General features: G+C 31.1%; 2 protein-coding genes across 3 annotated transcripts; one reads left to right on the forward strand and one right to left on the reverse strand.

Annotated features, from left to right (window-relative positions):
* Positions 1-660: 660 nt before the first annotated feature.
* Positions 661-6,886, reverse strand: LOC125054109 (trichoplein keratin filament-binding protein). Of its 2 annotated transcripts, none has more exons than XM_047655797.1 (9): positions 6,762-6,886; positions 6,066-6,304; positions 5,837-5,947; positions 5,270-5,452; positions 4,712-4,856; positions 3,816-4,103; positions 2,752-2,913; positions 2,148-2,339; positions 661-1,102 (listed from the first exon to the last, which is right to left on the reverse strand). In XM_047655797.1, exons 2-9 carry the CDS (start codon positions 6,278-6,280, stop codon positions 911-913), a joined length of 1,488 nt encoding a protein of 495 aa, XP_047511753.1. In that variant the 5' UTR covers positions 6,281-6,304; positions 6,762-6,886; the 3' UTR covers positions 661-910. The 2 variants fall into 2 exon arrangements, with proteins under 2 accessions (XP_047511753.1, XP_047511752.1); XM_047655796.1 differs by lacking the exon at positions 6,762-6,886 and adding an exon at positions 6,402-6,643.
* Positions 6,887-9,062: 2,176 nt separating this feature from the next.
* On the forward strand, positions 9,063-10,956 carry LOC125053568 (39S ribosomal protein L44, mitochondrial). The gene is made up of 6 exons (XM_047654966.1): positions 9,063-9,297; positions 9,370-9,648; positions 9,724-9,884; positions 9,976-10,102; positions 10,223-10,396; positions 10,703-10,956. Exons 1-6 carry the CDS (start codon positions 9,222-9,224, stop codon positions 10,858-10,860), a joined length of 975 nt encoding a protein of 324 aa, XP_047510922.1. The 5' UTR covers positions 9,063-9,221; the 3' UTR covers positions 10,861-10,956.
* Positions 10,957-10,994: the final 38 nt, after the last annotated feature.

A 10,994-nucleotide genomic window follows, 5' to 3' on the forward strand; every position in this document is an offset into this window, starting at 1 on the left:
TCTCTGACGCTTTTGGATATACAATTCATATTATTAGTAATAGCAAGTTAATGACTTAGTACCTCTAAAACATATATTTGCTCCTTACACGAATAATATGTATAAGAATATATAAAGAACACTATAAAAATATATTTTCTGAAGTTAACAAGTTCAAGTATTACATAACGCAATTTTTGGAGATTATTGACCCCCCCTCCCCTATGTAACTCACCGTAACGTTTTTCAGTACCCAAGTACAGTACTATACCCAAGTATAGTAAAACGTTTCGTGACCACCTAGTGACTCTTTAGTTACTATTATGTGGTGTAAGTCGAAAATAATATTAACAACGTGTAATTCCATCCCCGCCCCGCATCGTAACGTTTTACATAATTGAAGGAAACCAAACTTCTAAAATTCTATTAAATATGATATATGGTAACTTTACCATAATATATCTAATATATAAAACTGTTGGCCGCGTTAAAATGGTTAAATTGAATTATATTTTGACAAAACTGCTATAGCTACTAGCATGATGGACATGTTTCTCCGTAGGATTCTAATAGTTAAAAAATTTGAAATAAGTCCTGTCTTGCGATTTTGTAACTCACTTTTCGAACTCACACAGCGGTTTTCGCAGCGGCGGTCGCGCTCAAATCAGTCGTGAAGCTGTCATTTTACGATTTGGCATTCTGATAAGGAGGGAACTTGTAGTTTATTGTTAAAACCGCTGTGTCAGTTCGAAAAGTGAGTTACAGAATCGCAAGGCTGTAGTTTTAGCGTTTATTCATTACAAACAAATCTTGCCTGTAACCCATACATAGTTAAAAAGACTGTTACTAATTTTTATTATATAGTGTAGGGGTTTTTTAACTTTAAATTCATATATTAAATTTAAAATAGGTTTTTGATGAAAAATCATATTTAAGCCCAAGCCTGAGTATTCCCTGCCCTCTGCGCTCGCGCAATCTCTTGTCGAACACTTCTTTCGTTGAAAATCGCCTCTTTTATTTCCGACTCTCTTTGTGCTACTGCATCTATCTTCTCTTTTTGTACTTTCAGGCTATTCAATTGGGATTGAAGAGCGTTTATTGATGAATATGATGTGTTTTTTAACTGGAAATCAAAAAATTAATTAATTAATTAATTGATAATGTCTTATTCTGTTCTGCAAATTTTTTAGTTAGATTAAAGTTCTGAAATAAGTTAAGAAAAATAGCTTTGTGTTTTTATAAGCCAGTACCAGACCGGCCAAGCGTTGCTGTGGCTAAGGTTTTTGTTATATTACATAGTAGTAAACTATTCAAGAGAAACGGTAGGAGAACACCAGTCATGGGGACCACCTTGCTTTATTGGTGGTTATGCCATTAAATTGTAGCTTATATGAAACGTTGGTACTTTCAACACAGCGCCATCTGTTAGAATTGTGACTATCAAATAATACACAAATATTTTGCAATAAAATAATATTGCGGGTATAAATTGAGATGTAAGCTATCCTATCTTTTAAGTTGGATCAAACTACACACGGTGTGCAAATTTGATTGATATCGGTTCGGTAGTTAAGGGGTCCATAGCGGACAAACAACGTGACGCGTAATTTATATATATTAAGATAATTATATGATTTTAGCCGTGGTAATCTCATCCCTCAAGTCAATCGAATCATGGCTGTGCTCCAATGGAACCTTTCTAGGTGCGCTATTAACACTTGCTCTACGGCGAAGGAAACCATCACCAAACCACACCCAAAAATCAAAGACCACTGAGACGGCTGATAATTTGTCTATGATATAAAAATTATCTTAGACTTATTTAGGGTTGTAGCGCCATTGGATTATTATTCATTATAGTTTATTACACCAATTAATATTATTTTATTTATTTCATGATTTTGATTAGTAATAGGAGAAACTACAATTATGATTATAGCTCTGTAAATTGTTACTTTATGGTAGAATATTAATTATTTAAGATAATTTTAACATGTACCTTTCGATAATTTTTGTTATTTATCTTTTTTAATTATTATTATTATTTTATGTGTTTCGTTAATAAAAGATATGTTACAACATACTATTCAGAAATTATCTTAAATAAATAATTCGTCATACTTAGCACTAAGTCTCGATTTTGAATCTTACTCTGAAGTAAAACTCACCTGAGTATCCCTCTCCCGAGATCTGACTTCCTGGTGGAAGCTGTCCATATGTTCTAGAATCTTCTCCCGATCGAGAACATTCGCCCTCTGCTGTTCTATATTCAACTGGATCTTCTCTTCTACTTGCTTTTTTAACGTAGCAATAACTTCTTTCATAAGAATACCACGTGCTTCGCGTTCTTTCGCCCATATCTTATTCAAAATATAAAGAAAGACATGTTTATAACGAATAAACTTAAAAACTGCTGGACCGATTTCTAAGCTTAATTAAGGCAAAATATTCGAAAAGTCCATCAATAAAAGAGCGTGCCTTAAAAGGCCGGCCTCAAAAATACAAATTTTAAATTGTGTAATATTTTATTTTTTAAATAAGAAAATAAAAGGATTTTATTTTATCAAACTTAATTTAAATAATATATTGTCTTTAGTTTTTACGAAAAACATTTCATTAGACATAATTATGAATGCATTACTTATGTTTCTGACCACGATTTTTGTATATGTAATAAGTTCGCATTTAAATGTATTTAATTTGACATTTACTATATATTCTGTACATTACATATTGTTAAAACATTAAAAAATGTCCCTATCTAATAACTACCTTATCTTGTTTCTCATTAAGCTGTCTCGCTTCACCGTCATACATCGTCTCAATGTTCTTCTGTCTCTGTCGGTCCCTCTCTCTGTGCTCTTCTAACTCAAGTAGTGCCGCGTCAAGTAGTCGTTTGTAAGTTATTTTTTTCTCTTTTTCAGATTCATAGTCCTAGAAAAATACGTTGAGATGTTACATGAATTTTTGAAGTGAAACTTCTTTAGGCGCATGAGGATTTTTTACGGATGAAACGCAATAATAATAATATTAGCGTCACGAAGATGTCTTCGTTTTTGTCGAAGAAAAGGGAGAGAGCGATTGAGATCGATTGAGAGAGAGTGAGAAGGGTGAATTACCTTGACGAATTGTTAATTTAAATGCCACGTGTTTTATAAATAAATTTAAAAAATTAAATTTATACTTTGTATGAATTTTCGACACTTTTAATATTTTAATGACAATTAAATTCCTAGCATATCTTCCTTTTTCCCGCCCTCTAAGTCTCGGAAATCTAAAGTTTAACATTTATATTTATTTATAAACAAGACTTAAAAATTAGTTTGCCAAAGAAGTTTCCCTTCTGACATGTGTAGTGTGTACTTTGGACGCACGCACTTTTTTAAAGTAAATTTTGTATTTATTCTTTATCTAGAAAGATCTGAATGTCTTTAGATTGTCTATTACTTTAAGTTGTGATTAATGCTTTTTTTTTGGTTTTAAGATGTGTTTTACAATGAACATAATAAATATTCATGATATGTAGAATCAACACGGAACGATCAACTATTCTTTTTATAATTGTGACTATTCATGAGCCGTAGCAATCAATATGATTGTTTTTGATAATAATAATATTTAAATCAACATCCCAAAAAAATCACTTTCTTTGAGCCCTTTCTTTGAATAATTGGAGCTAATGCACTTTCTCATTTGCACAGCAATCCTTTATCATGTGTAATAAAGTATTTCTTTCTTTCGTCTAGTAATTACAAAAAAATTAGATAAATGTTTCTGTGAAAATACAAATTAAAAAAAAATTGTTTAGTTGTTCTGTAAGACATTACAAAACTCACCTTCACAACAGCTTCTTTGACCTTTTGCAACATTTTCAAATCCAAGCTAATTTCATTCAAAACGGACACAACTTTCTTCTTCAACTTAAATTTGTGCAAACCCATATTCACAATATTTGCGTCTCTTTCTGCCACCAGTTTCGCGTGCTCTCTTTCTCTTTCCTTCGAAATGAACTGTAGCTCTTCTAATATCATTCTCTCTCGCTCCTCCATTTTACGAAGCTTTTTCACAGCTGTCTCTTTCTCACTCAACTCCGATATTTGGCCCTCTAGGCTACTTCTGAGCTCCTGTTCAAAATTAAAATGTTTATTAAATGTTGTTTTATGACATACACACACTGCAATGGTTCAACACAAAGGCGTATAACTGAAGGAACATATTCAATTCGTTCTATCGAACTAATAACTGTAAAGATAGAATAATGATATAGAATAAAAAAAAAAAAAAAATCGAAATAGCAATAATAATATTTGGCATAGAAGGCTACCTATTCTTATACTTATTATGCTTGGAGGTGACCTTATAAATAAAATATAAAATTTCAATCACAACTACATTAGGTCCGAACTGCATTCACAGGGAAATCAATCTAGTCAAGATGGTTGGATTGCTTGCATCAACAATAGACTTTAAAGGGGAAGCAAATGTGTGTAGACTTATTAATTTGGAATTTTTATAGAATATTTATTTTATAAACTACAGAATTTTCAACCACAATATCCATGAAAGAAGAAAATGTAGTCCAATCGAATAGTAGGAGGATTATCTGACCCCTAACTAGCCCGGAGGCCTCCGATTTCATATATATACTTAATGAAAGATAAGGATATGACATTATAGTACTGATGGTAGCCTTAGATTATAGATATTTAAATATCTTAAGAGTATTACCTACCCTCATTTTTAGCTCTTTCTCTTTAAGTCTTTCTTCTTCTATCAGTATTTGCTTTTGTAGGGCCTCATCTCTTTCTTGGAGGATCTTACGAGTCTCTTCTTCATCCTTCTTCTTTTGCATTTCTTTTTCTACTATTTGCTCCAACCTGTAATTGAAATACTAAATAAATCAACACGTCAAACGTATTACACCCAACTAGCAGCTTGTCCCAATTTTAACTTAAACCTAGATTTCTTTAACTTCTGCTTGGACAGAATATAAAATATTTTGTCATGAATACTTTCTGTTACAATATTGCTTGCAAATATTTAAAGAACGATAAATAAAATATACAAGGAAAACTAATAAATTATAACTGTAAAATGGCTTAAATCCCTTTATTCAAGACTACACGTCACTAGCAATGAAATCTGATTACAATTTAACTAAATCCCTGTCTTTCATCATATTATAAAGACAATTAATTATAAAAAGAAAATTTCTACACTGAAACCTTTGTGTTCTAAAGTGCTTAAATATTTCCTATAATAAAATATTTAAGATTATTTTGTGTATTACCAAGCCGATTTAAGTTTTCCATTAGCAATATAAGAGCAGGCTGCTTTCAATTCCGGCTGACGAAGTCGCCATGCATGATGTAACTTTAATTCAGCTTCTTGCCGTCTCAAATGTTCCTCTTTTTCTATGATACCTTGGTTGATGTCTTGCAGGGTTGATGTGGGAACTTTGTTGAGGTAAGATCTGGGAGTTTTGTGTATTATATTACAAATTATTGAATTATATTAATTCATTATAACAGACAATTAAAATAGGAACAGTGAGTTGGTCAAGTGGTTTAAGTATGTATCTCTCAAACATAAGTTTGTGGGTTCATGTTGTACCTGCCCCTATGGGGTTTTTACATAATTTAGTGATTGTCACTTATTTGTATAGTGAAGGTATACATTATGAGGAAACTGACATAAGACCCAAAGACTGCATCTGCATAGAAGACTGATTTGAGCTACTTTATTTAGACAATCAAAAATGCACAAAATATAAATCATATTGTATTTAAGTCAAGATAGTTTTATTTTATTCAGACATTTTGTCTGGCCTATATCTGAGATAGTTGTAAACACTCACCCATTTTTATAAAACTTGGGTTGTGCTGCCAATGCCTTAATCTCTTGTTGATACTGCATATTCTCTTGAAATAACATTAACTCTAACTTCTTTCGCCTTTCTTCTAATTGTCTGGAAGTTTTGATCATTTTATGTATTACCAATACCATTTTATGTATTGATAAAATTATATCTTCAACAATAAAGACTGTTTGAAATTACAGTTTAAGAAACTAATCATAAGACTTACACAGCTCGAATCTTTTTTTCACTCAACATATCAGCTTCTTTCTTAGCTTTTTCGTAATAATCTTCTGTTGTCCAGTTCTCATGATGCCTTGACTTATGGGTATTCTTTTCAAAATAAGAAGCAACTTTTCTTAGCTCGTCAGCCTTACGAAGTTCATTGTCTCGTTTTCGAGCTGCAATTGCTTGCAGCTGCCACTGGGGCCGTGGTCTCGACATCTCCTTAAAAGATACGTTTATATTCTGCAACAAAATTATAAAAACTTGTTTGAAATTTTAACGAAAAAACGAATTGTTTTTAAGAATATAGCAGTGAATAATCGTGTGATCAATAATTTACCGTTGTCCAAGATACAAGGTACCTCAACAAAATATGACTTTATTTGGTATGCTCGCCTTGCTTAAACCTTGCATTCAGTTTTATAGTGTGGGTGGAAAATTTTAAATTACTCGCAATTCCAGGATGAGGTCATTCAAATATTAAATACATTACGACTTTAATATACAACTTTAAATTCGCCGTGGTAGTATACACAACAAAAGCAAGTGTGTAAACTGTAAGTGACTTTAAATACTGATCGCAAATCGCAATTTCTCTTTAAAGATATAACAGCTGTACTTATATTATTGGAATATATTATTTTTTAAACATATGACAGGTATACAATGCTATATTGTTTTTAGTATTTTTAGTTCTTACTTCTTACACGTATTACAAGGGCATCATGGTCCCTCTCAACTTATATTATTTAAACGCAACCGCGCATAAATTTGGGTACTTAAATATAAACATTATATTAATGTGGCCATATATTTTAGAAATAGAGAAAATTAAGCTAAATTGGATGTAACGCCATCTTAAGTTCAGCGCCTGACATGAAATGAAAATAACCGAAAGTTTGTAATCGTTGTTTTACCTTTTTTTTAATTATTATTAAACCATATCCTATTCGAAAGACCTTCTGTGTCGGCCCCACTGGATTTTACTATCTAAATTTCCAAGAACACTGCATTACTTATCAACAAAGTCTATTTCCTCATCTTTAATTATTATGTATTTAAAAATGACTAATTTTTACATTTGCAGTTACAAATTTAATACATTTTTGAAGTGAAACTTCTTTATCGGGGTTGGAAAAAAATGTAGTGTAACATTTTTGCGTTACGCGTCACATTTTTCCGTTACGCGCCATCTTTTGAAGTGAAACTTCTTTATCGGCGTTGGAAAAAAAATTACACACATTTGTCACATTTTTCGGTTACGCGCCATCTTTTTCTTGTCCCTACCACGGTTGATCCGAAGAGATTCGAAGCCATTAGTAACAAAAATATATAATAACGATAACAATGATAGTAATACTAATAATTCTATTACAATTAATTAAATTCTGTAATAATCTTAGTACTACATAGTAGTACAGTAATAAGTTAAAATGCATTTTGTCTTCTACTCGTTTAGCTTAAGATTATTTTTGAAGTGAAACTTCTTTATCGGTGTTGGAAAAAAATTTGTGTAACATTTTTTCGTTACGCGTCACATTTTTCGGTTACGCGTCACATGTTTCGGTTACGTCACATTTGACCGTTACGCGCGTCTTTTTCTTGTCCCTACCAGGGTTGATTCAAAGAGATTCTAAACCATTAATAACAAAAATGTATAATAACGATAACAATGATACTAAAAATTCTATTACAATTTATGAAATTCTGTAATAATCTTAGTGGTAATAAGGTAAAATGAAATAATTTTATTATTTGTATTCAAGTCTGTGATATTAAAAGCCTTTTGTTAAACTTTATCTAATTTAACTTTATTTAACCAATTTCTGTAAAGTTGCATATTATAGATAATTTTTCGAAAAATAAGGTCATAAAGAAGTTTCACTACTAACGTGTGTACACTAGTACACGCACATTTTTTTGATTATTCGATTTAGCGCTTTTTCGCCAATGCCATAGTGTTGATGTTTTTTGAAGTAAAACTTCTTTAGGCGCGACTAGGGAGTAACTCAGATTTTTTTCTGACGGAAGTAACGCTTATAGTTAGTTAGTTCTGTATAGTTGCCGCTATTTAAAAATAACAACGATAGCGCTTTTTATAAGTACGTCAGCGCCATCTAGTGGTGCATTATTTGAACTGATTTAAGTTTCTTAGTGTTTATTTAGGATAGCATTCACTCGTTTTATTTGATACTGATTCTTGTAATTATGTTATTATTAGTATATTTATATTTATTTTTCCAAATAGCCTTTATCTTATCAGAGCTGTTGTTTATTTTAAGACTTAAGTGTTTCGCCTTAGCGATTCTACACCCTTACCTAAAACTTTTTGAGAATATCCTAACAAGAGTTTTAAATTCTTCACTCTCATTATACTGTTTTTCATTATACAATTCATATAATTTTAGCCTCTTTTTGGATCTTTACATTTAAGTATTTGTAATTCAAACAATATTGACCAGAGTGGTCAGATGTATGTTTGTTCATAATACAGGCGTTGAGAGGAACTATATTACTATAGATATTGTCAATAAATGTTGCCGTGGTGGCTGTTACCCTAGTAGGTACAATAAAATTATTAATTAAATTATATGTTTTAAACAGATTAAGCATACGCTTACTTGAACTACAGTTGTCAAGAAAATTTACATTAAAGTCTCTACATTTGGCTGAAGTCCGAAAGCAACTTCCACTAGAAAGGGTTTGACTAATTATGCTGGTGAAATAATCTCTGTCACTTATTATTTCAATGGGCAATGGTGTCGTCACGACCCAACGCCACAAAAAAACAATTTTTGTTCAAATATTTCTTGTAATACATCATTAGGTTACTCCTCAAAACTACTACTACTCTATCCCTTAGGTTAAATTCGGCAATGTAAGGCTTTTCGAGGTGTGAAACATGGTGATATTAGCATAGACAATAGAGAATATGGAATTTTTTTTTGGCAACACTACTGTAAGTTGTGACTGAATAAAATACTGATTGATTAAAATACTTGTATCTAGGATCACCGATCACATAACAAATTTAAAAAAATCTAAATAAAATATTTATAACCTAATAAATAATAATCTGTTTACAATTTAGCCTTTTCACATTTATATTTTATTTTTAGCCATTATAATTGATATATGAAGCGAAACTTACCGTAAATATATGAAAATGGCTTTTATTAGAAGGTGTTTGCCCCTTTTAATAAAAGGCGTAAACCATATTCCATTAGCCAATCAAGGTAAATAAATCAAAATAGTTTTTGGATAAAAAGTTATAAAGAATGTTATATTTAAGAAACACGTTGTTGTAGAGAAAAGTATACATCGTTGGGTCGCCCCTACACTAATGGAATTTAAAAGGCGAGAAAAAAAACAAGGCGGTAAAATAACAAATCCTCGGAATACCTTTCTTGAGTGGAATTTAGAAGCTGAATTATTTGCATTTGGAAAACGTTTGGGTGAGGATTTCGACTCCAGCTTACTTCTACAAGCTTTTACCGACCGTTCATATGTAATTAAGGAAGAAATGAAACAGAAGGAAATGGAGTTCGCGGTTAAAATGAAGGACAATAGAGAGCTATCTGATGAAGGCAAGAGTTTCAGCTACTACATTAATGTTGATTTTGAATTATCTAAATAAAAATAAACACTTCATTAATTTACAGGAATGAAGTTCATGGACGAATATGTGCAATTGTACTTAGAAGCTGTATTGCCCAAATTTCCTAAAGAGGGAATAATCAGTGTTAAGAAGCATCTTTTAAGTGAAAATGTGTTGGCAAATATATCTCTTCATTTAGGAACAAAAGACATTATATTAGCTGCTGTATGTATATATTACTTGTTTTACTTTTGCAATTGATCATCTAAGTTTAGCAAGTTTAAAATTTTGTTGTTGAACTTTGCTGTCTTTAAAGGAGTATCCAGTCGACAACTATACATTGGCAAATACATTTAAGGCACTAGTGGGAGCCTTACATCAGTCATCTGGTGAAGATAAAACAGCTCATTTTGTTAGAGATTTTGTTATCACGCAGCTACAAGGTATGCAGTTTGGATGAATTTCTTTGTTTTCAAGTATTTTCAATACTGATCCATAAAATAGATTCCTGTTAACAGTTGCTGACAAGATAGAAATTTTAATTACTATAACTTAATTTTCAGGTCAAGATGTAAATGAATTCTGGCAAATTGAAGATCCTTGGACAATGCTTACAGATCTTATTAACAAAACTGGAGCTTCTATTGAACCAAGACTCATTGGTGAAGTTGGCAAAGGAACATTACTAGCTTGTTACAGAGTAGGACTCTATATTGATAAAAATATGCTTTCTGCAGGTGAGAAATTAAACTAATTTACTACTCTTTATAACAAAGCTATAAATAATTCAAAAAAATAAGCTCAAAATTATAGCAACAGATGTATATTGTAGGTATTTCTAAACATTATTAATTTCATCACTTAACATAAGTATGTATTTGTGATTTGTTTATGAATAACATTATTGAAAATATTTTATCAATAATTTGAGAATATTCTTGCTGACATCACCTACCCTTACTTTTATCAATATGATTTTACTAAAGTAAAAGTATGACTTGAATGTAGTAGAAGTGTAAGTGTAAAAGTGTTATTAATTCAAGGTTTTGGAGAGTCAATTTCTGTGGCTAAAGAGATGGCTGCTAGGGAAGCATTAAAAAAGCTATTTGGAACTGAAGAAAATATGCATCCCATTAATTTCAACTTGCAAATTATACCCAAGGACAGTTCTAGATCTCAACACCAAATAGGATCAAGTTAAATAATGATGTTTTCTTAGTGGTAACTTTGAATAAGGTACTTAGTTTGTAATATAAACATATGATGTAATAGAAAAATACATAGTTCTATATAAAAACTTTAATTTTACATTCCTATAATAAACATTAAAAATAA

This window comes from Pieris napi, chromosome 11 (genome assembly GCF_905475465.1).
Source record: "Pieris napi chromosome 11, ilPieNapi1.2, whole genome shotgun sequence".
NCBI lineage: Eukaryota > Metazoa > Arthropoda > Insecta > Lepidoptera > Pieridae > Pieris > Pieris napi.

Bases quoted from the DNA above. Each gene is read 5' to 3' on its own strand.
- LOC125054109 (XM_047655797.1), bottom strand. From the start codon at position 6,280: ATGTCGAGACCACGGCCCCAGTGGCAGCTGCAAGCAATTGCAGCTCGA. The intron at 4,857-5,269 runs GTAATACACAAA...TTTCAATTACAG, and splicing joins GGAAAACTTAAATCGGCTTG to GTTGGAGCAAATAGTAGAAA. The intron at 1,103-2,147 runs GTGAGTTTTACT...TTTGATTTCCAG, and splicing joins CTCGGGAGAGGGATACTCAG to TTAAAAAACACATCATATTC.
- LOC125053568 (XM_047654966.1), top strand. From the start codon at position 9,222: ATGAAAATGGCTTTTATTAGAAGGTGTTTGCCCCTTTTAATAAAAGGC. The intron at 9,885-9,975 runs GTATGTATATAT...CTGTCTTTAAAG, and splicing joins AAGACATTATATTAGCTGCT to GAGTATCCAGTCGACAACTA. The intron at 10,397-10,702 runs GTGAGAAATTAA...TATTAATTCAAG, and splicing joins TAAAAATATGCTTTCTGCAG to GTTTTGGAGAGTCAATTTCT.